This window comes from Crassostrea angulata, chromosome 5 (genome assembly GCF_025612915.1).
Source record: "Crassostrea angulata isolate pt1a10 chromosome 5, ASM2561291v2, whole genome shotgun sequence".
In the NCBI taxonomy this organism is placed as follows: Eukaryota; Metazoa; Mollusca; class Bivalvia; order Ostreida; family Ostreidae; genus Magallana; species Magallana angulata.
In genome coordinates this window covers 44,392,505-44,416,767 of record NC_069115.1, presented here as the reverse complement: position 1 = coordinate 44,416,767, position 24,263 = coordinate 44,392,505, and the positions used below count along the sequence as shown (strand labels likewise).

General features: G+C 31.9%; 2 protein-coding genes across 4 annotated transcripts in view; one reads left to right on the top strand and one right to left on the bottom strand.

Annotated features, from left to right (window-relative positions):
• LOC128184474 (uncharacterized) overlaps positions 1 to 6,434 on the top strand; it is a 45,796-nt gene extending 39,362 nt beyond the window's left edge. The window contains exons 46-56 of one of the 2 annotated variants that reach the window (XM_052853965.1): positions 1,223 to 1,344; positions 1,611 to 1,750; positions 1,892 to 2,039; positions 2,139 to 2,342; positions 2,431 to 2,634; positions 3,019 to 3,807; positions 3,903 to 4,121; positions 4,282 to 4,377; positions 4,507 to 4,838; positions 4,971 to 5,175; positions 6,127 to 6,434. In XM_052853965.1, the coding sequence (XP_052709925.1) occupies positions 1,223 to 1,344; positions 1,611 to 1,750; positions 1,892 to 2,039; positions 2,139 to 2,342; positions 2,431 to 2,634; positions 3,019 to 3,807; positions 3,903 to 4,121; positions 4,282 to 4,377; positions 4,507 to 4,838; positions 4,971 to 5,175; positions 6,127 to 6,410 (2,743 nt within the window). In that variant the 3' untranslated portion in view covers positions 6,411 to 6,434. Of the gene's footprint in view, positions 1 to 1,222; positions 1,345 to 1,610; positions 1,751 to 1,891; positions 2,040 to 2,138; positions 2,343 to 2,430; positions 2,635 to 3,018; positions 3,808 to 3,902; positions 4,122 to 4,281; positions 4,378 to 4,506; positions 4,839 to 4,970; positions 5,176 to 6,123 lie in introns of both variants that reach the window. The other variant, XM_052853964.1, reaches the window with a different exon arrangement.
• Positions 6,435 to 10,928: 4,494 nt separating this feature from the next.
• The window catches only part of LOC128183064 (uncharacterized), a 35,111-nt gene continuing 21,776 nt past the window's right edge, over positions 10,929 to 24,263 (bottom strand). The window contains exons 24-54 of one of the 2 annotated variants that reach the window (XM_052851888.1): positions 24,170 to 24,207; positions 23,829 to 23,970; positions 23,492 to 23,718; positions 23,074 to 23,244; positions 22,794 to 22,986; positions 22,474 to 22,713; positions 22,124 to 22,338; positions 21,704 to 21,809; positions 21,498 to 21,614; positions 21,205 to 21,340; positions 20,902 to 21,082; positions 20,370 to 20,640; positions 20,090 to 20,276; positions 19,766 to 19,977; positions 19,449 to 19,678; positions 19,198 to 19,351; positions 17,918 to 18,102; positions 17,671 to 17,814; positions 17,371 to 17,539; positions 17,120 to 17,249; positions 16,751 to 16,872; positions 16,428 to 16,567; positions 16,130 to 16,277; positions 15,835 to 16,038; positions 15,536 to 15,739; positions 14,484 to 15,266; positions 14,175 to 14,393; positions 13,919 to 14,014; positions 13,490 to 13,821; positions 13,182 to 13,392; positions 10,929 to 12,944 (exon numbers count right to left, since the gene is read on the bottom strand). In XM_052851888.1, the coding sequence (XP_052707848.1) occupies positions 12,658 to 12,944; positions 13,182 to 13,392; positions 13,490 to 13,821; positions 13,919 to 14,014; positions 14,175 to 14,393; positions 14,484 to 15,266; positions 15,536 to 15,739; positions 15,835 to 16,038; positions 16,130 to 16,277; positions 16,428 to 16,567; positions 16,751 to 16,872; positions 17,120 to 17,249; positions 17,371 to 17,539; positions 17,671 to 17,814; positions 17,918 to 18,102; positions 19,198 to 19,351; positions 19,449 to 19,678; positions 19,766 to 19,977; positions 20,090 to 20,276; positions 20,370 to 20,640; positions 20,902 to 21,082; positions 21,205 to 21,340; positions 21,498 to 21,614; positions 21,704 to 21,809; positions 22,124 to 22,338; positions 22,474 to 22,713; positions 22,794 to 22,986; positions 23,074 to 23,244; positions 23,492 to 23,718; positions 23,829 to 23,970; positions 24,170 to 24,207 (6,194 nt within the window). In that variant the 3' untranslated portion in view covers positions 10,929 to 12,657. The remainder of the gene's footprint in view (positions 12,945 to 13,181; positions 13,393 to 13,489; positions 13,822 to 13,918; positions 14,015 to 14,174; positions 14,394 to 14,483; positions 15,267 to 15,535; positions 15,740 to 15,834; positions 16,039 to 16,129; positions 16,278 to 16,427; positions 16,568 to 16,750; positions 16,873 to 17,119; positions 17,250 to 17,370; positions 17,540 to 17,670; positions 17,815 to 17,917; positions 18,103 to 19,197; positions 19,352 to 19,448; positions 19,679 to 19,765; positions 19,978 to 20,089; positions 20,277 to 20,369; positions 20,641 to 20,901; positions 21,083 to 21,204; positions 21,341 to 21,497; positions 21,615 to 21,703; positions 21,810 to 22,123; positions 22,339 to 22,473; positions 22,714 to 22,793; positions 22,987 to 23,073; positions 23,245 to 23,491; positions 23,719 to 23,828; positions 23,971 to 24,169; positions 24,208 to 24,263) is intronic. The other variant, XM_052851889.1, reaches the window with a different exon arrangement.

Sequence of the window (24,263 nt, the reverse complement as noted above, 5' to 3'; positions counted from 1 at the left end):
TTGATGGAAAAAACAAATACTTTATAGTGTTACCATGAAAACCACCAAAGATTTTTGAAATCGGTTTATACAGGTTTATTAACCAAATTGGGTAACTATTTAATTTCTACATCTCTACCAATGTTCATACAATAAACATTAAAAAAAATTGTAAAAAAAAAAAAAATTGCACTCGTTGCTATTGTAACAAGGCCAAAAAATAGGTTAAAACTAGAATAAAGGTAATGTTGAAAACTTGTTGTTTCTAATTTTCGAATCTTATAGCAATATTTTCGTTTGTACATGTTAAATCTACCTAAATTCCATAATATATATATATATATATATATATATATATATATATAAAAAACCTTTGTCTTATAGCACACACGTGTTGTTGCTATGTACATTTAAGAACTATAGAAATTATATAGAAATTCTTACTTTTTAATTAGTTTATAGCAACAGCATTTTTTTAAAGGAAAAATTCTAATTTTTTTCAAGTGGCATTCAAGTTCAAGACATACTTGATTTTTCTTAACAATAAATATAAAAAGAATTATATATTATTTCATATTTGGATATTACCTATTCAAAAATGGCCCAATTTATTATTTTAAAAAACCTGTTTTTCAGCTTGTTACCATAGGAACGTTTCTCTTATTTCATTTTAAATTTCTTTGATGCACAGGCATATTAGAGTATAAAAAAATTAAGATTTTCATTTAAACTTAGTGGGAAAAATCATAATTTATTCTTCTGGTTGTTTACCATGGAAACAATATAAAACAATGCGTTTCTCCATTAATACTTTTATTTCCGTCGAAAAATGACAAGTTTTTAATAGTATATGCCACCCTGAAAACCACAAATTGTTTCCATGACAATCTATTCTCAAATAAGCATTAAAATGTCATTTTGACATCTTTACCCTCTGTTACCATGAAAACGAGAACACACATCAACAAATAAATTGTATCAGACTTTTTAACAAGTAGACTTTTATAAAAGTCGATTTAACTGTAAAGTATGAGAAAAGCTTCTGGCTTTGCGTGGCCACCGAAATTTGATCTTTACATAAAATTGATCTGAAAACCCAATATTTGTATGTTTTGTACGGCCTTTAGCAAACACAGATCTATTTGAGAAGACCAACACTTTGTATTTTAGTGTTGTGATTTATAACATACATTATCAAAGTGTTGTAACATGTAATTTCAAAGTAATATTTTCCATTTATAAGGTATCAGTGGAGTGTTGGGTTTACAGAACACGATGTCCCGGTAGGAATTTTTGACCCGGAACGCGAACGCGTGTGGCATGATGATGGACAGCTTACCTTTGTTATATATACCCTTATGCGAGGTGTGTGTTTGTATATAACTACGCGAGAGTTTACGTTATCAAACGTATTTCATAAGCAAATTTTCATAATAACAAATCATGCTTAGATTTATATGGCAAAAACTCAATTAACACATAGATATACATAATTGATATACTGGTGGAGATATAGTCAATAACATTTATGTGATTCGTGTCTATAAAATGTTTCGTTGAGTAAACTAACTTACTATGGTAATGACAGTGATAACTTTAGAGAACTTTAAAGCTTTATTGTATCTTAAAAGGTCGGGTCCTTGAGGAGACAGTTTCGTATTCTGTATTTTTGAAAGCATGGTACAACAAAAATACTTACGCTGTATTCAAATCAAATGGTGTTATCATCGATACAAAGAAACCGGCAGTTCAAAACATTCTTGGAAGCTCTGTAAGGAATACATGGCTAATTTCTTGTATTATCAATAATATATAAATCTGTATTTTTTTTTCTAGGCAAAAAGTTATTTTTTAATGTAGAAAATCAAATGATTACCGTTAATATACCATTAAAAGGGTTTTTTAAAAACAGATAACAGAAAGAATGGTCAGTAGCACATTCAAAGACGATGATTATATAAAAGATGGCATTTCCATGATGGTGAATTGGACAAATAAATTTTTGAACGATAAAACAACGATTAAATTATATCATCTTTACATAAGTACCACTCCAGGAGGTAAGACGTTTGATCATAGTTTATCAAATAATTTTTAGATAAATCACATTTTATCCTTTAATAATAAAAATGATAATAAGTCATTTAACATTTGACCAGGTCATGATGTTTGGGACAGCGGAGAAGACTTGCCGAACACAGAAACAACGTATTTAGTTCGAAGTCTATCACTTATACCCGGAGTCCGATACTTTGTGAATGTGATCGCCTATGGTTTCTCAGGAATCCATCACACCGAATCATCAGACGGATTTGTCATAGACAATACAAAACCAAAGGCTGGAGTAGTGTTTGATGGAATAGGTAGACTTATTATGCATGTAAATATTTGATTGATTGTGACGAAAATTGAAAGCGTTACATTTTACATTTTTATTCAAATTTATTTCAGGATTACATGATTTGGAATTTCAAAATTCTTCCGATACCATTGGCGCTAATTGGCATGGATTTTTTGACACTGAATCTGGAGTGAACAGATACTTTTGGTGTGTTGGTAACACCTCTTCTAATACAGAGTGCAGTGTGAGGAACTGGGAAAATGTTAACATCCATACCTCAGTTTCAAGAACACTGTCAACGGAACTTCCTAATGGTAAAACTGCGTTTTGTTCAAGTTTAGAATGCAAAATTGCAACATAAACGATGTATCAGATGCACAATATTTGCAAAAAGCTAACAAATGATCAATACTAGTCTTTGAAAACTTAATATCATGCAAAGATTGTGTTCCTTATCCTTATCAGGAATGTTATTATCGGAAATATCAATTCTTTTTTTTATCAATTGTTACAAATAAAACCAAAAACAATAATCTTAGAAACAGGTGGCATATCTTCTTTTAGACAATTTTATCATATATCGTTCCAAACATTGATAAGTATATAAAAAACATATTATATTTTATATATGGAGATGTTAATTTTTTTTAAATGAATTGAATTTATCATTTCATATCTAATGTAATTTTTTTCTGCAGGACAAATATGCTACAATAAAGTTTACGCCGTCGATAACGTTGGATACAAGTCTGACGTCGTTGTGTCTGATGGCGTTAAGGTTGATGTTACTCCACCCGAACCCGAATACCTCTTTCATGTTGACAACAACTTGCTGAAAAACCCTTCGTTTGAATTGTATGAACGATCTATATCGATAGACAATATCGACGTGCACACTCTCTGCAATTTATCTCCCGATTTTATTCCTGATCAGTGGTCATTAACTACTGGAAGTTGTGCTGTAGTTATCCTCTCATTAAAAAACCTGGCTATCGATGGAAAAGCTTTTCTTTTCATCAAAGGTAGCGTAAAGCAAGACGTTGGTAGACTGAAGATAGGTGAACTGTATCGTGTGACATTTTTTTCAAGTCAAATTTCTATAGAAACAGCATTGGTCTCTAATAAAGAATGCTTTATTTCATTTGGACATTCTAAACACGTATTTCTGTTGTATTCAAAGCCTTACAGACATGATGAACATAGTTCATCATCATCGTCATCTCGAGAAATTGTTTCCTGGCATAGACATACCTTTTACTTTATGGCTAAAAATGAGAAAGCAGTGTTAGAAATTGGTAGCACAGATGTCAAGACAGGTCTATATTTAGACCACTTTTCTTTACAACACATAGAAAGGATTCGTAACAGCAGTGCACATGCTCATGTTTCTGCTCATGTCGTATATGTTCACCAATGGGGTTCCATACACGGGGCCTGGAGTTTCTACGAAGACAATAGTCCAATTACAGAGTTTAACTGGGCAATAGGTATGAATAGTCACTGGTTTTTTTAATGATTTAGAATTAAGGCATATTTAATCAAATACTTTGAATAAATGTCTTATACACGTATTCTTGTTAAGGGTATACCAAAGGAGGAACACAGATACAGAGCTTTACAAGCACGGGGATTAACAAATTTGGATATAATTCCAATATTACCTTGATTCATAATACATTCGTCCACGTGACAGTAATTGCGTCAAATGTGGCAGAACTGGTGGGAATATCATATTCAGATCCTATTCTTGTGGACTTGACGCCTCCAGACATTTTATATGTTTATGATGGAAGGTTATCTGGTGAGTTTACCTTACAATAATCTTTCGATGTAATTGTTAAGGAAATTTTTATAGGAATTTAACCGTATCCAAGTAAAATAACACTCATTAATAGTTAAACAAATATATTAATGTATGTTTATGATGTAATAGCATTGATGCAATTAAAAATAATATTTAGGTGCTGATGAAGATGCATGGACAGACAATGAAGTTGTTGTTAATTTTTTGGCTCACGATGAAGAATCGGGCATTGAATATTGCGAGTGGGCTGTTGGTTCGTCTCCATATAAAACAATATCTTTAATCAAATTTAAACAACACCACCAAAGATGGTTACATGGCTAAACATGAACATATAATTTGATATTATTGTATTTATTGTTTTTTATCATTGAATTTGTAGGCTATCAACCTCAAGGAGTTGAGTTGCAAGCGTTCCAGAGAATAAAAATATTTGAATCAATAGCATTTAAAGAATTTGACTATCGTGTTTTGGAAAATAAAACAATATATTCCACAATCAGATGTCATAATCGTGCTGGATTGTTTTCTTCTAAATCATCTGATGGTGTAAAGATTTCAGTCCAGCGTCCATCTATTCGAAATGCGAAAATAGCTGTTATCCCTTTGTCAATCACTGAATACCAGGCTTGGAGTCATTATCAAAGTAAAATCCAGAATGTTAGGATACAATGGTCCGGTTTTGATGACTACACAGGAATTAATCAGTTTAAGGTTTAAATTTGGATTTCCTTTTTCAAAAGACAAATGAAGTTTTATTTCAAAATAGAAAGAAATGAAAACGTTTTTAACTGCTTTATCAGATTTTGGCTTGTTTTAAATATTTTAGTCTTGACATTTATTCAGATAACAGTTACCGATGATGAATCTACGGTTGAAGAAAAGATGAGCTTTCCAGTTGGACAGGATATTCAATCAGTAAACATCGTTAACATGGATATGCCAGAAGGATTAAAAAATATTACAGTTCAAGCAATAAATAAACTTCTACTGACCAGCGACCAAGTCATTTACAACTTTACGGCTGTTCATTCCAAACCGACGAAGAAAGGTATGAGGTTGCATTGTCGAAACAATTAATAAAGTTACATAGTATTTTTTGAAGTTTATCTCAACTCAGATGACCAATAGGTATTTATTTTAAAGGTTAAATTATGATTTCAGAAATAAGAAAATTATACCAAAAATTTGTGAAAAATTATGTTAATGATATAAAAATATAAACTTATGTAAGAATTTGTTGACTTACTAGTTAAACCGAAATAATTATATGCTCTATTGAAAATGTTACTGTTTTTAAGTAAACATTTGGGGAATTTTTGCCATTCATTTATCAGAACGATGGTTATACAATAACTTTGATATGGCTAAACTACATACACATGAAGCTTTTTACCCTGTGCCGGGTATATAAAACATTATATGAAAAGTGAAATTATTCATTTTTCCTTCAAATTGTTATAAAATCTGGAAAATAAGGTTTATTTTTTTTAAGCTCAATGAAGGTCAAAATCATACATATTGCTCAAAGGTCAAGTCTTTTAAGTAATGTACCCTCTTTTCAAATCGCTTATAAGAATTTCTAATATTTGGATATTGTATACAACATTTCATACATTTTGAATTATGCCTGGTTGAATTATTACAGTTATTCAATAAAAATGCATATGGTAATTTTCTTATAACATTTAGATAATGACGTACATCACCTTTATGCAATTTTAAGTATATTCTAGTACAATATAATTTTGTAACTCATATAACCTTTCAGACAACGTTAAAACAGTTGTAATAATTCAAAATTTTAGTTTTAAACAATGCCCTTTTTTAAAGCAGCTTAAATCTTTCATTTCAAATTATGGTAAAATTTTTACAGTACAAACAAATCAAGTATAAATTTGATTTTGAGGAAAAATCAAAGTTCTAGAATATTAGATATAATTCGATTTTTTTTCTCGATTATCTTAAAGATAAATTTATATGTATTGATAACATTTAGCAGGAAGAAATTTTGTTCATTCCTGGCATGCCGAAAAAGAAGAATTTACAGTGACCTGGGATGACATCTTTATATCACAATATCCATTGTTCTATGAAGTTACTGTTGGGACCGTTGAAGGGGGAAGTGATATTCTACAATGGCAGGAAACCAAACAGACATTATTGAAATTCGGTTTACCATCGACAGTAAAACGTGCTTTAAAAGTGTCCTTACATGTGTATGTGAGGGCTATTTCTGCTGGTGGAACATACGAAGACATAAAATTTGTTATCCTACATCAATAAAGTTTCCTGTTATTTGGTTTCATATTCTGTACTTGAGTAAACTATCTTTGAGATATACTATCAACTTCCTTTAAACCTGTACAAATATGCGTACAAAGATAACAGCTAGGAAAAACGCCTGATATTGTTTAAAATCAGGTAAAACTTGTTTAAACATTTCAGACTTTAAATATCTTGCAATTGTTTTTAAACTGTATCTAGATTTTCTACAATTATATGGCTGTATCTATTTTAATTGCAATAGAAAACCACTCAAGTAAACCAGTCTTAAACTAGTAGCAAACTAGCACAAACTCCTACTTTTTAAGGAAAACGAGCATCACGAACAAACAATAAGCAGCAATTGTAGATGCCACAGGGCGACAATCATTTGTTTTATCTCGTAGTTATTACAATTAGTCATCTCATAATAACAGCTGATGTAAAATTAAATGTGAAAGGTGTGGTAGACTTTCATTTATCGATTCATCAATCATTGAAATTAGTGAAATCAATTTTGAAATTTAAAAATCATTGAAATCTGTGGTTGTATAATAATTTGATGTCATGTGAATGTCATTCGTAAATTGTGTTCTTGCATCACATAATTTGTTGCTTTTGGAATATTGTTTCGTTTCATGTGATTTAATCATCTTGTTCATCGGAGATGAGAGTGCTAGAAACGGTATGTGGTGGGTGTGATTTCTAACTACGTGTGTGGAAGTTGGAATATACTCGTCCACGTAATTTAATTTCAATAATATCTGGTATGAAACAATTATATATATTTTTTTTGTGCATAGACAGATAAGATAGGGTAAATAAACTTGTATGAGCATACATGTATCGTGTTTATTTACGAAACTTTTTTGTTGTAAATTTAAGTAACTTTTATTTGAATCTTTATCAGTGAAGTTCATTTATTCCCAATGATGACAGACTCTGTGACAATTTTGAGTAGAACAATGTCGAAAAGTTTTGGTCACAAGTAGCGTTTGTTATTTTGGGCCTCTGCTAAAATCAAAGTTATGTATCGTATTTGTTTATTTACATTGATCATTACGTTTTACATCATATGCATAAAACAATTGCATAGATTTGATAAAATTGATGCGTTTTTATACGCAAAATAAAGCATAGTTCTAGTATACTAAATTTAATTACTAGATTGCATTCTGAACTTGATATGTCAGTCCTTTTTTTATTGATTCAGAAGATGTTGGTGCATCGACTATTGAATATAATTTAAACAAAGGACTATTTATGATATGGGCCTAAAATGCCCCCACCCCCTAAAATGAACATCATCATAGAGCATATGCTTGAACAAAGAAAATATTTTAATCAGAGATGTATCCAGCCACGGCTAATAAGTGATAAAAAAATTTCCTCGTTCAAACATGTGCTCTGTATTTTTCATTCATAAAAAGAGAAGAAAAATGTCAATTTTTGATTGATTTTGATTGAATTATTGAAATAGCGTTACTCCTGATGTCATATACTGCCAGTAGGTGCAAATAAATCAAATAAATAGGTGAAAAATATAGTTTACATCAGCTCCTCTAAAATATAACATAACATTTTATTGTACCAGAAACACTTAAAAAATAACGAATTATGGTGGCCAAAAAACTCAGATCATATATAGTTCTATTTGAACAAAATTACCAATATTTTAATATTTTGTTATTCGTTACAACTCGCATTTTATTTGAATGTTAACTGAAAAGATTTCCTATCTTTGATGTGTAAAGATTAGATTTATTTAAACTGTAGGATAAACTCTTATCAAAATAAGAAAATGTACAATTATGTACATACGATTGGGCTCTTGCAGCCATGACTAATTCTCACGTGAACGATTTTACGTCGGAAACTTCTAATACACGACCAATGTGATGTCAAAGTCTGGACAAACCAATCTGCATTGTAAGTTTACAGTGTAGTTTAGTATTGTTGTTCCATTAAAGGGGCATGGTCAAGATTTTGGTCAAAAATTGTTTTTTTGATTTTAATGTTTACAATGCTTCAGTAAGCCATATTTAATAGGCAACCAAAATTTGAGTGTTATTGAGTATAAGCGAGTTACAGAGCTTACTATTCTTCGCTATGTAAACAAAGCTTTTGTTTACATTTTGAATGTTGATGTAAAAATTCAAGTTTTAGAAATGAAATGAATGAGCTAAACGTAAGAAACTGTTTATTTATGCATAAAATGAATAAAAAAAATTAGACAAATCAGATTTAAATAGATTTTTACTACCATACTGAACCGTTGTAAACACAAACAGGGCACGAGCCTTGTTTACATGACAAAGAATTTTGAGCCCTGTATCTTGCTTTTATCTGTACGGTTCTAAAATTTTATTTGTTCATTAGAAATGCATTTCTAGGGCATTGTAAATAATAAAAACAGAAAAATAGAATTTGACCAAAATCGTGACCACGCCCCTTTAAGGAATAACAAAAAAACAATGTCTTTCTTCTAAAACTAGTCATTTTCAAGCAATGTTTCAGTATCTCTTAAATTCTTTAAAGTATTCTAAATTTATATAGGACTTTCAGTGGTGAATTAATATCTTATATAGCTCTAAAAAAATTTCGTGTTTGAGTCACAATTATTAGTCCCCTATCGGTAAAACCGGGGGGGGGGGGGTATTGCGGTTTGTTAGTCTTTCTGTCCCCATTTGTTTTCCAGACTTAATCATTTTACCTTATGCTTTGGCGAATTTATTTTAAACGCTCTGTGTAACTTCATAATGATGCCATACAGCTACATCCATGTGTTTATGTATTCAATTCTAAATAAGACTTTTAATTACGATTGACTTAGATTGGTGTTCTTATAAAGAAAAGTGAGAAAACAGAAAAAAGGGAGTTACTCAAAACAGAATGGTGCTGACAGTTACTTTTCTGAACTTCCAGCAAATGATATTACATTTCTTGAAAGAAAAATCAACATGTTTGTGTTATTAAATTCATACCGTGTTTAAACGTGAATAAAGCAAAACAATATATTTGTATACACGGGTTTGTAGAGGTTGTCATAATGTAGTTTTAAGAGATTGGGCAAAGAAAATTCAAGCATGTTCAAAAGAAGTTCAACTTTCTTATGTTAAACAGATTGATTGATAAAATGGCTCTAATGTTTTTGTCATATATATAATAAGATTAAACAATGATAAACACTTTTTGACGCCTTTTTGCTTAAAATTTATTTTGACATATTCAGTGACCAGAGTTTTAAATGGGCGCTTGGACAGAGGTACATGTAAGGAATATCTAAACTTCTTGTAGAAGTAAATGATATGTTAAAGAATAAAAAAAGATACGAAGGATTGTTTAATGCTATATCTCCTTTCTACAATCTAAAAAGAAGTCAAGTTCAATCAGACACTCATTTATTTCATACAATTTTTACAAAACGGTTGAATGTTTAGAAAATCAAGACAATACAAAAATTAATAAACACATTTAACGATGGGGATTCCTAAATAAGTATTGGGTATTTACATACGTTAGTTGTTCATATTTTGAGTTCCAGGGTACAATGGCCATTTTAATATATTTTTTAGGCTTAATGTGTACAAATTAATTTTAATAGAAAAGAATGCTTAACTGTGTAGAAAAATGTAACTTTGATTTCTTCGTAAAAATAACAAAGTGTATGTAATCATTTATCAAAATCAACCTGCACAAAAAGAGTTGCCATACTTTGTCTGCAAGCGAACACGTGTACCTGCATAACATTTGTATTATATTGTCAGTATTGTCAATCCTGAAACAATTACACAAAATTATATTATCTATTGTAAGGACTGGCGTGGAACATATTGGCGTGAATCTAAATCGATTTTTTTTTGTATGATTGGATTTTCATAACCGATAATAAAATGTGTTTTTTCCAAACGCTTTGCTACAAAAGGCAATGTTTGACATTACAGGTTAAGTTAATTTAAACCTGAATGCATAAGGTCTTTCGATTGTCGCATGACGTCATCGGGGTCATTCCAAAATAAGCAGTCATAAACATACACCATATTTTAACATTTTGTACCTTACAGGGTCATTATGTTTTTGCAGATTACGATTAAGTATGTATTGAATTACAAACGTACCCATTTTGGTTGAGTTTGAACCATTATTTTAAAAAGTTGTAGACTTTAAGTTTGCTTAATTGAATAATTTTTCAAAAAAGAAAAAAAAGAAAAAATAAATCAAATTGTTTTAAAACATGAAAAAGGTATTGAGTAATTTTTGTAAATATTTCATTTACAAGTAAGATATGGATTTTTATGATGAATGATCTGGAAGCAGTCGTAATTATAAATGCTCCGATCGATACCCGTGCTAACTCTTACAGCACGATGAAAGTATTTGCAACATATCAATATTTCAGTTTATTTTGATTCTTTTCCTATTAATCCTGAGATTTAAACATCAGTTACATAGGTTAACCAATTAAACATTAAAGGTGGAGAAACCTTATATGGGACTCACGCCGTTATATACAAAGAAAAGACAAACATAACAAAAATCAAACCTAATATAAGTATTTTATTTGCTTTAAACTACAAAAATTCGTCTTTTAAAATTCTAACAAGACTGACGTAAACCAAATTCAATGAGTCTGTATATAGTGAAATAAACCTTTTGATAAACTTGTTTGCCCTTTAAGAAAATTTTTAAGAAGATCAATTTCATAATAAGTATCGCAAGCTTTGCATCAATTTGAGCATTTTTTCAGAAAGGGAAATCCTATGAAACCTTAAACCAATAGATTTGTCAGAAAATAAGAGATATACTTAAAACTTGTTCTTTTCTCATAGATTTTCATGTTTATTACAAGAGCTGACAACTTTTTTACTATTCGTTTTTCATAATCATTTTCCAGAGTTAATCTTTATTATTTGACAACCTTTTAAAATTAAACTAATATTTCAGTGATCATCTATTCGATATAAGATATAATACTTTTGGATGGAAAACTTTAGCCATCAATATTCAAATCAATTCGCAGGTAGGTTAAGGCAACTCAGAGTTTAACGACCGTCAAAATTATGATCAATTTAAAAAATGTTTATTTTTATGAAAACAGCGCGAGATATTAATACCAAGTGAAAGAGTTCACCAAGATATTATTTTCCTACTTCGAAATCGACTCAATCTTTGAAGCTGCCGTGCCATGGTATCACATGACAGTTAAAAATAGATCCCTTTTTTACCTTAACAAAAAATCAAAAAGTGTAACACTACCCCGAAGTTCATTTGTATGTTTACTACAATAATTCGATTGGCAATAAGTGCATGTTTATTAGTATTACTGCTAGAATCCTATTGTACATCGCATAAAATAAATATTGTAAATATTTATCGGAAACCCTCTCAACTTCTAAAATTTCATTGAAAATACTACGTATTTTTCTTTTAAAACAACAAAGCACACGATTCTAGCAGCACTTTTCAGGTAGTTTAGGTCATATACCGTTGATATTTACCAAAATCATCTTTCCTAATATCCGGGGTAGTGTTACACTTTTGTCATTTTTTGTACACACTGACAGAGGAAAGGCTGGTCAAGCCATATAAATGTCGATCCGCTTACCTTATAACACTCGCTGATTAAACAAAATATCCATGCCTGTATTATCCTGATTATATTCTAACTGACACTCATCTAAATCTTAGGTATCTGTATTAAATAAGTCTTATTTCGGCATTGTTTACACTGCATTCCGATAATTTGTCTACCGACATGATCTTCTCTTTTAAACATGCTTGTGACGTCATCAATGATAATTATACGTAATAGAGAGAAATCGAAGATATATTCAGTTAGAAGGGTTTCTAGTGATATCTTATGTCTGTAGTTTTTATAATTTAAACCAGAGATAAAGTTAAAATCGACATGTTTCTGAGTAAAATATGACATTATGCTGCTTATTGTGACGTCATATCGATCAGAGGAATTTGATCGCTGTGAGTTGCCTTATCATACCCGCGTTTCAACACAAAATTCGCAGTTGTACGTAAGATGTCACTTATCTTTCGTTACAACAAAGTTGTGTTTTTAATTGTGTTGATAGAAAAAAAAAGAAAATAAATTCAGCTAGCTTTTTTCTATGCCTTACCATGCTTGCTTAAAATGTAGGTTTCTTCTCAAACAGACCAAATGAGTGATTTTGTATATCTAATTTATAAATTAAAACTTTTAAGTATATTCCAACTATTATGAATTAAGTATTAAAACAAATCAATTAAATGGACATCATTTATGTTGGATTACAATCTTAATGTCTTCAAACGTCCCTCCAGCACTTATGGCTCTAACAAAGACGTGCAAAGACAATTTTGAAAATTTTTCAAAACCTGGAGGTAAACCAAATTTCATAGACGTTGATGTTGTTTCCTGCCACTGTAGAACATCACTTCCGCCGTCAACGGTTCCAACAGAAATTTCATAAAACAATGAGTATTGGGAAATAAAGACATCCTTCCAGGACACTGTAAATTCTTCGCTTCCAGCATGCCAAGAATGAACCAATGTATTGCCTGCTTTATAAAACAGATTTCGTCTGAGAGCATTGCAAAAACGAATGTATTGCAAATTGTAACAATTTTCATTAATGTCAAATCTTGACAAAAATTTTTTGCATTGATTATAATGCATATAAACATCCCGTGTTCACACAACGTGTGAGCATAGATGAAACAGAATAAATACTTTGTTCAGTCAACTAATTCGAGATGAATTTACAGAAACAATTCGTGACTCAGGATGAAACACTATACCTTTCGTTATGGGTTTAGAAGAAACGACTGTTACGTTGAAAAGGACCTGACTGCTTGTCAGCAAAAGTTTACTAATTGCTTGGACAGTGATATTCTTTAATCCTTCTGGCATATTCATGTTCACGATGTCTACAGATTGGATATCCTGTCCAACTGGAAATGTCATTTTTTCTTCAAATGTTGCTTCATGACCATAACCAATGAATGTTATCTACAACCACAGAACAAAGCTGAATGCGCAATAACACCAACATCGTTTCTATCACATTTACATTGTCAACACATTTAAAGACCAAATGTTTTTTTACCTTAAATTGTTCAATTCCCGTATAGTCTTCAAATCCAGACCACTGAACTTTTACATTGTTAACATTACTTTGATAATTATTTCCAGCCCTGTATTCGGTAATTGACAACGGAATAATTTTTACTTTTGCATTTGTAATTGATGGCGGTAGAATGGAAATTTTCACGCCATCAGATGATTTGGAAGAAAACAATCCAGCACGGTTATGGCATCTGACTGTGGAATATATTGTTTTACTTTCCAAAACACTGTAGTCAAAGTCTTTGGACGCTAAATGTTCTCCGGTACCCAATCTATAAAACGTTTGTAAGTCGATACCTTGTGGCTGGTAACCTAAACAATTAATATGAAAAAAACCAGAATGTTTTGATCCAAGCGCAGAAGTAACCAAATAGTATCTATGTTTTAGTATAATTTTATATTATCATACCTATTGCCCATTCGCAATAGTCAATGCCAGATTCTTCATCGTTTGCCAAAAAGTTGACTACAACTTCGTTGTCCGTCCAAGCATCTTCATCTGTGTCTTTAATAGCATAGGATAATTAGATTGTAGATACAAATATCAAATGAATATAATATTTTACATTTATAAAATGTTGGTCAGAACAAATTGTACATGTATATCGTACCTACATTACGCATATTATTTTTTAAAATGACATCACCGTTATTTAAACACTTACTTGACAATCTTCCGTCATAGACATAAACAATATCAGGAGGCGTCAAGTCCATAAGAACAGGTTTGGAATAGGAAATGTCTATAAGCTCTGCAGCATTTGACGCAATTACTGTCACGTGGACGAATGTGTTGTGAATCAAAGTGACGTTGTAATTGTATCCAAAATTTTGAACTCCTGTGCTAGTAAATTGTTGTATCTGCGTCCCACCTTTTGTATATCCTAACAACAAAAGATTTTTTTTAAGTCAGTTACTTTTTTTGTTAAATTTATTTGAAATGATATACATGTATTTCACTTTAAAATTAGTACCTATGGCCCAACTGTACTCTGTTATAGGGCTGTTGTCTTCAAAGAAACTCCAGGCTCCGTGTATGGAACCCCACTGGTGAATATACACGACATGGGCGGTTACCTGAGACTCTGCACTATTGTTACGAATCCTCTCAACGTTTTGTAAAGATAAGTAGTCTAGAAAAAGTCCGGTCTTTGAATCAGCGCTACCAATTTCTAAAATCGTTCTCTCATGTGTCGCTGTGAAATAAAACGTATGTCTCTGCCAAGAAACAATTTCTCGAGTTAAAGATAGTTCATGTTCATCGTGTCTATAGGTTTTTGAATACAGAAGAAACACGTGTTTTGATTTTCCAACTGAAAGAAACCCTTCTTTATTTGATGCGGTTGCTGCCGTCAATGGGATTTGACTCGAAAAGAAGTTAACCTGATAAAGTCCCCCAAGTTTTAGACCTTCAATTTCCTGTTTCACACTCCCTCTCATGAATAGAAGTGATCTTCCATCCCTAGCCAAATTCTTTATTGATGACACGACTATTGCACAACTTCCAGATGTTAATGACCAGTCATCAGGGATAAAATCAGGAGTTAAACTGCAGATATCATAAAGACTAGTGTCGTTTATATGTAAGGAACTTTGATATAATTCAAATGAAGGGTTTTTCAGCAAGTTGTTGTCAATATGAAAGAGGTATTCAGGTTCCGGTGGAGTAATATCAACCTTAACGCCATTAGACACAATGACGTCAGACTTGTATCCAACGTTATCGACGGCGTAAACTTTATTGTAGCATTTTTGTCCTGGAAAAAAATTAATCGTATAATATTTTTTTTCTTTATACCATGATTCTTAATAAATAGTCAATTCAAAAATGTATTCTGTATTAATAAAGAAAGGTTTTATCATATTAAGTGGTTTGGTTTCTGTAAAAAAATATTGTTTTGCACGATGAAAAGAAATTATCTAATGTCAACATAGAGGATGACTTTACTACAAAATATAATAACGGAGTATTGTGAACAATTTAAGGATAAACTATGTACTCAAAATTTTTAGGTATACAATTTACCATTAACAAGCATCTGTGAGAGAGTCCTCGAAACAGATGTGTGAATACCAACATTTTCCCAGTTTCTTATACTGCACTCGGATTTATATGACGTGTTACCGACACACCAAAAGTAATTTTTTACTCCAGATTCGAGGTCTAAAAACCCATGCCAATGGGCGCCGATTATACTGGAAGAGTTTTGAAATTCCATATCATGCAATCCTGCAGAAAAAGAGCAAATAATAGTAAACGAGTGAGGTAGGTGCCAAAACCATAACATCTATATACATGTATCATCCTAGTATTTACTAAAATACCTATTCCATCAAACACTACTCCCGCTATTGGTCTTGTATTGTCTATGACAAATCCGTCTGATGATTCGGTGTGGTGGATTCCTGAGAAACCATAGGCGATCACATTCACAAAGTATCGGACTCCGGGTAAAAGTGATAGACTTCGAACTAAATACGTTGTTTCTGTGTTTGGCAAGTCTTCACCACTGTCCCACACATCATGACCTATTGAAAATATGAAATGCCATATAATGGTATCCTCATTCAACATTTGTTTTGTAAGAAAAAAAATTAAAGAAAAAACAAATAACCATACCCTCTGGAGTAGTACTTATGTAAACACGATAGGTTTTAATGGTAGTTTTATCGTTTGAAAATTTATTCGTCCAATTCACCATCATAGAAATGCCTTCTCGTGTGTAGTCATCGTCTTTCATTGTACTTGTAATCATCTTTTCAGAAATCTGTCACATAAGAATCGATTAGTTTAAACAACGTGTATATATAATGTATGTTTACGACTATACTATAAAAACTAAATGTCGTGATAACGGACGGTGTTTCAAAATCAATTATAAAACAAATTAACTCAATTATTTTTCTAACATACATACAGAACTTCCAAGAATATCTTGAACGGCTGGTTTCTTAGTGTCGATTATTACGCCATTTGATTTGAATACAGCGTAAGTATTTCTGTTGTACCATGCCTTCACAAATAGAGAGAAGGAAACTGTCTCTTCCAGGCGATGCCCTATATGTATAAGATAAATATTTTCTCTATATCCGTCTTTTCGGTAAAAAGTTGAAGTCGTCGTGACTATCAAAAAATTGATTCTGTGCTCTAAATTTGTTTACAGATATACATTTCTTAATCTCGTTGCATTTCTTTCTGATTTGTATATTATAAAATGTATATTATAGAAGCTATATCTACCTGGATTTGTGGTAAAAACTACAAAGTTTAATTGCCCAGCATCATGCCAAACACGATCATATTCAGGATCAAAAATCCCTACTGGAACATCATGATCTGTAAAGCCAACACTCCATTGATACCTAGTAAAATTAAGTATGGTTGAATTTAATGCACAAGATTTCCGATCATTAAAAATTTATCTATCACAAGGAAAAGCGTCGCAGCACTAGAGAAAAATAAACCCTTTCTTTGAATGTTCAAACTTTTTAAGACATATATCATAACTTGTATACGTATTAACTATTTTCATGGGTATGATTTTTTTTTTTGAAATACATTTATTAACTGAGAAGAAGGTACCCATCCAAAAATATAGTTTAATCTTACATATACGGTTTGCTGCCTTGTCTGTGAACTATGGTCCAACGACCCTGAAGAACGGTATTACTAGGTGAATAGTGTATATCTGGTGAGCCAAACATTACGTCTATCACTTGAAGCAAATTGTTAGGATTTCCTGGCAAACATAAATTTAACAAGGTTTACAACTTGTTTCATACTTCAGTATTAATCATTCAAAATTTGATTTCTAATTTGTATTTCAATATCAGTATGATTTATAATTTGTTATCTTTTACCTATTGTGACGTCATTACAAGAGGAGCCATTATTATGACACACTTTGTCTTGAGGACCACACACACATTGCCCTTCACAGTCCTCAGATTCACAACGCCTTACTAACGACAATGTCCCCTGGGGTAATTTCTTAAACTTCGAATGAATTATCGCACTTGACAATCCTACCTATATTTATTTGGATTACAAAAATATTAAAATTTATCGGTTTAAAATATCATTTCTACAAAAAATCATTCAATCCATGTTTATTCTTGTTTAGGTTTTTCTATTTAAATTTTTAATACTTGTATGTGTACCTGGTTTACTGCCCAAACGCTGATATACAAAAAATCATGGCCCACCAGCTTCTGAGTTGGAATCCTATATGTTTGAACTTTACCCTCGTCGTAGCAATCTTTTCCACTGGTCGAATGGTTTATCATTTTTGGGATGCCTACCCTCTTTTTATTACAAAAGAATTTGAGGCATTAAACTTTATCTCTCCAAGCATTAGGTCTTGGCAATATTTCCAAAAATTACCATAAAAAGTACGATTCTACTTACAGCGTTGAGATCTGCACCCATATAAGCTGATCCGATGTTTACAAAATAACTGACAACGTCAGAATGGGCATCCGCAAACCCTAACCAGGCTAAGTTCACAGCATACTTCCACCACGTCATAAACCCTGAGACATGGCGGTTTAGATCTTTATCTACTGAATGGTCTGTTTGTATTGCAAACGTACCTTTAATGAAATAACGTAAAAATCACAGTTATTTGGACTGTTCATTATCAATGTATTATGTTGACAGGTTCTGTTTGTCATAAAATTATTCAAAACATGGCATCAAACATGTACATCTACATACATGCCCGATTAATTTCACAGCGATATGTAGAAAGTCCCTTGTCTGTACTTCATAAGATATGACTTCATGGTTAACTTTGACGTCACGATCTGCATTCCTTTCGATCGTTCTTAGGGAATGTATCGTAACGTAATAAGTTATATTCATTGTGCATAATAAAACCGCTTCATTCCTTTACATAGACACTGTTGTAAATACTAGTGATACTAAATACAATATCACCGATATGGAGTATAAAAAAATAAACAGTTTTAAAGCTTCGTAATAGGTAAATAACTATTCATAAACTAATGGTTTTGAGACTTTCCCTGCTATGTGTAATCTAATGAATGGTGATATGTATATGCATATAAAAAACGGCTTGGCGCAAGTGAAAGATAAAAACAATCTTAGTATATTTTACGTGAAATAGGGAGAGAAAATAAGTACCAATGTGAATCTTGCTGGGGAAACCTACCGATTGACCCGATTTTGTATGAATCGAGCCTAACAGTTAAAAAAGTGCCTAATTTCGATGGCAGTGCGAAATGTTTTGACAACATATAAAATAAACGAAATATTTATATGAACCCCCAGCAAGAACTGCAAAATACATTACTTATCGAAGAATTTTTCATAAAAATATTTCTTATTTAATGTCATTATTCACTTGCGCCGATGCTATTTTATTAGATTTTTTACCGTGTCAGAATACACCCGTCACGAGCTTAAGAAAAAATATATGACGTCACAAAAATACATCAAATATAGTGTTGGATGTCACTGTTAATTTATGTTATAAAAGTTTAAAGAAACTCGCTCGGTTAAAGTATTTTTCGATAACTAAAATAGTATCATTTTTCGATATATATTCAGCTTCGGACAGCCTTAACATAGCCGCGTTGATCATTTACATTTTTTAATGTGATATGTATAGTTTAGATTATGACGACAATGACGACAAATATTCTTTTATTTTACCAATCATTTACCTCGGTTTGGAGGGGTGCTATCTACTAAAATACCAGTTGAGGAAGAAGAGGAGCACATCTGGGCGCCATTGCAAGATACAAGGGTTACATAATATGTAACGCCATCATGAAGTTTCAGATCATTTAAAATATAGTCCCTTGCGATACCATTTATCTAAAACAAAATATCAAAACTGAGGTATTATTTTTATCATCATCATTAAAATTCATTTTACTTTTTTCGCTGAATAAAAATCTACAATAACAAATACCTGTGTTGAAGAATGTTGAAATTCACCTCCATGATGAGATTTTAAAGATAGGTATTGTCTCTCAATGTGTGACTGCAGGTCTGCTACTTTCCACTCAACTTTTAGGGATGACCTATAAAATTGAGTACTTGCAACCAATCCAAAGTCTTTGGTAAACTTTGGACCACTGCTGATTACGGGAGGCGTTGCATCAACAAGAAATCCACTAGATATTGCATCAATAAACAATCCTGAAATAGAATTATAATCAAGAATAATTACCTTCATAGATGAAAATAAAAACTTGCGTTACTTTGATATACAAATGTTAATAGTACCTGCTTTATTATAGGCTCTAACAGTCACAAAGATTCGCTTTGATTCTGGTAGTTTCTGAGAAAAATCATATGCAGTTGCTGTTTCAACTAAATGCACTTCTTGTTCTGGTAATATATCCTTTCCACCAGGGGCGCTACCAGCCCACCAAACATAATGAGATATTCCAGACTGAGGATCAGAAAATCCGTACCATTTGGCACCAATCCAATTTCTAAAATAAGGAAAATCTTTATATTATATTGATTGAACAACATGACAAGTCCTTAATCCAGTCAATGATTTTAAAATGTATGAAACAATATGGTTAGTAAGTAAAAATTTACTTGATTGATTGGTATTCTATGTCTTCGGAGGAAGTCCCATCAATGACCACACCAACATTCGGAGGACTGTTGTCGACTATCAAACCATCTGAGATAGCACTGGTACAGAGATCAGCCGTATTACATGCTGACACAGTGGTGAAGTAAGTTAAGCCAGAGCCAATATGTACATAATCAACTTCTATTTCTGCAAGTCCACAAAAAAAAACAAATCTAATAATTCAGGCTTTATGTTATATGCACATTTGTGTTTAAATAATATCATGCCACTTATATTAACCATTTACAAGGCCAACACTCTGCTTTTGGAGCACGTCGTCACAGAACGGGCAGGTACCCATTGTCACAAAATACTCCTTGATCACAGAATGGGGATCATAAAATCCACTCCAAACCACTCTTAACCTGGACATATCCGTTTGATAATCTATATCAGTGCTTCTCTGTCCAGAAGGTAAAACATCCAGGACATTTCCTTGTAGTGGCGGTGAGAAATCCACGATGTACGCCCAAGATGTTGCAACTGTCATTAAACGAGCCTTGTTGTATGCCTTAATGCCAAAAAAGGATATGAATTTGTATTGTCTAAAATTGTCAAAAATATTATAATGTGTTACATTTGCTCATTTATATTTATGGATTACATAAATAAATGTTTTTTTTCGGATAAGAAGTATATATACCATTCTTTATTTGTGTTTTACATTCTTAACATATGTTATATAAAAAATCACTAAAAGTAGATATTAATTCAACAACAATACACTTTTTTCCTTTCGATTAATCAACTATATACGTGTGTTTACTTTTACCTTCACAGTTATATAATAAGCATGGCCTTCTTTTATGTCAAGCATTCGATTTTTGTTATTGATTCCACATTCAGAATTTTCTCTTGTGAACTCCATGATGTCCCAGTGCCCTGGCTGGGAACCGATAGACCACATGAAGAAGTCTATTTCACTTTCAGTGTCTCTGAACACGTCTTTCCAACTACAGATATATTTCAAACACAAAAGAACATGAGAAAAGTTTACTTTTTGGTTTAACATATATAGACTTATAATAAGATACTCCTTTGTTTCTTTCAGAATCTCACTTCTTTCATATCTTACCATGCCTCTATTTCAGATGTTGATGTAATGTGACGTCCTGGGATAGTAATTGGGTTGTCCAATTTGACTGGTGGGCTCGTGTCAACTATAACAGGTTCCGAAGTTTGAACTGCAGTTCTACTAGCGAAATCAATTGCTGAAATTATCAGAATTTGATATTATTATAACTTGTGTAGATATGCAGTCCTTTATTACTGAATGCGTATAGTATCCGCATTAAGTATGATAAAAATATCAGGATTTAAATGTGCTAAATCAAGGAGAACTTAACTAAATAGTCAAAAGATAGGTACCTTTAATTGTTGCATAGTACCCGTGACCACTATGTAGTGTTAGACCATGGATAGCTTTATGATTCACAACACCAACGTCGAAAAAGGCGACTACGTCATTTCCGCCAACAGTGGTTCCTTCACAAAGAAGATATGTATAACCATTTAAGCATTGATACAATCCCAAAAATTGATATATTTATGGTGAAACCTTTAAAATAGATTACCTATCCCAAGCATGTAGTTTTGTATGCCAGATGAATGTGATATCGTTTGAAATTCTTCAACGTCTTCAAATGAGTCCCAACTTATAAACATGTCCGTTGTAGAAATCTGAGAAAAAAATTAATAAAGAAGTTCTGTTGGAAGTATAAAAAATAAAATACACGTTGATTGAATAAATTTCACTTTCCCAAACCCTGCATTTCCTGTTATTACAAAACTGTTACATATCATTTTACACAGTTAACACCATATAGTTCATGTTGTTACAAAATATTAAAAAACACAAAGCATATGGAAATATCCATAGTCTTATAAAAAGTACCCGCAATTTTACAAAAGACATCATAAATAAATATAAATAAAAATCTTTGCTTTCCTTGTGTAAATGTACATGTAATATGTAAGACAAATATTTTATAAACCTGATAGCGTTGTCCCCGAGTTCCAATCCAAACATTTCCTGCGGTCGGTGGAGTTAGATCCACCACAATACCATCACTGCATGTGTTTATCTCAGGTAAAACCTGTGTCCATTTTTCATGTTGTATTTCTGTATATTCCGTATGAATGCAAACAATGTAACGTTGTCCATGTTGAAGTTCACCTTCCTTAAATTTCACGTTTATGAATTCATGCTCTAAAAATTCAGATGAAAATAATGCATGAAGACATACTTGTGTCCTGAACCTCTATAGAAAATTCATATAATTGTTTGTTAAAAGCAGTGTATCTAATAATATAAACTTTTTTTTTCTTTTTTTTTTTTGCTTACCTGTAGTGTCACATTTGATAGCATCTGGGTGATTACAAGGGTCGGGGATGGTTAAGGTGGTCGATGGGAGATAATAAGACGTGGCATCCATATTTCGTGCTATGATAACTGCTACAGTGTAGGAATTGTAGCGTAGAGTGGGCCATACAGCTGATATATAGTTCATGTTAGGAGTATAGTCTTTATCTGGATGTGGCCATCTAGCGTTTGTTTGCAGTAAGATTGCTTCTCCATATCCGTCTTTAAAAAGTAAAAAAAAAATGGATAGAACAAAAAATAATTCATTTCATACTAATTGTAACTCAAATAAAATTCGATACCTCTACTTCGATCGGGAGTCCCCACAGCATCAATTACTATGTTTGGTTTGACTAGAATTGGATCAAATGCGCTACAGTTCTTTATTTCTGAAGATATGGTTGAGTAGAGACCAGCTTTGTTGTAGCCACGGATTGTCAATCTTCGGCATTTAGAAAAATCGAATAAACCATCTAACAAAATGGTGAATTCCATCTGTACAAAGGAATTACTCGTTACAAGCAAAAATAATAAAAACTTTAAAAAAAATTAAACATACTAAATTTGATTTAAAAAACATACTTTATATTTATAGGGTATGACGTCATAATTATAGAGTCTGTGCCACCGAGTATGCAGTCTACCAATTTCTGATTGGTCAGTTATGGCCCATTCGTATTTGTCAACGACTCCATATTTTTCCTCTGGAATTTGTATGTCAGGATCCGCAAACATATCCAATTCCACCGTAAGCTAATTATATTAATTATGAAAAAAAATCAATGATAGACATACATTAAAAAACTTCCTGCTATTAAAACAACTTTTTCGTGCGATGTTAGATTCTTTAACCTGTCTTATACTTTAAGTTTTTATTATATATAAAAGAAAATTCAAAAAATACATGTACAAGATTATTCATTTTATGTTAAAGAAATGTACTTTAAGTTTAAGTATAATGTATGATGTTTCCAAACATAATTCGTAAACGCAGTCTTACTGTTTCGGAAGCTGAATTGTTGTCATGTTGCACATGTATTGTATTCGTGACAGGTGGGTTTGCGAGAACTAGGACCCCGTTGCTGTGGACTGGCTGATAGCACGTCTCCCGTGCACAAAGTTTTACAACAAATCGATAGAGTCTCCCGGGATCTAACAGAAGCCCCGTAACATGAGCCTGATGGTGACCGTGGTTATATTTGTAATCTTGGAATAAAGTCCAATCGTCTGTAAAACAAAATTTGATAGTGTTGTAGAACATAAGGAATAAGAAAAGTGTTGTTCAAATAAAACTATTACATCTACAATAAAAATTAATTGATATAAATCAAATTTACCCCCATAAAAAGATTTCTTTTCTATGGAAAAATACACGTCGGGTGTGAATGCCAATAATTCATCTGGAATTTTCCAATATGCACTTAAACTGTCCGTCGATGTCTGGAAGTCAGCATCAGTCGTGCAATTCCTTTGAATATTCTTTGAAAAAAAATTAATAAATGTACACCGTATACCTCAATTAGGTTTGTATTTAGGTATAAAATCGGACTATTTATGAATATAATATACATCGATTTAACAAGAACATGATGATATGAACAAAGATAAAAGCAATTCTCAAAATACATGGAAAAAATTAATATTACAACCGTCGTTAAAGGAAATTATGAATACGAACCCAATCATGATGGTCTAATCTTGCAGAGATGTTCACATCTACAAAAAGATATGTAAATTTTTTAACAAGTCCAGAACTTTGTGATCACAAAGGA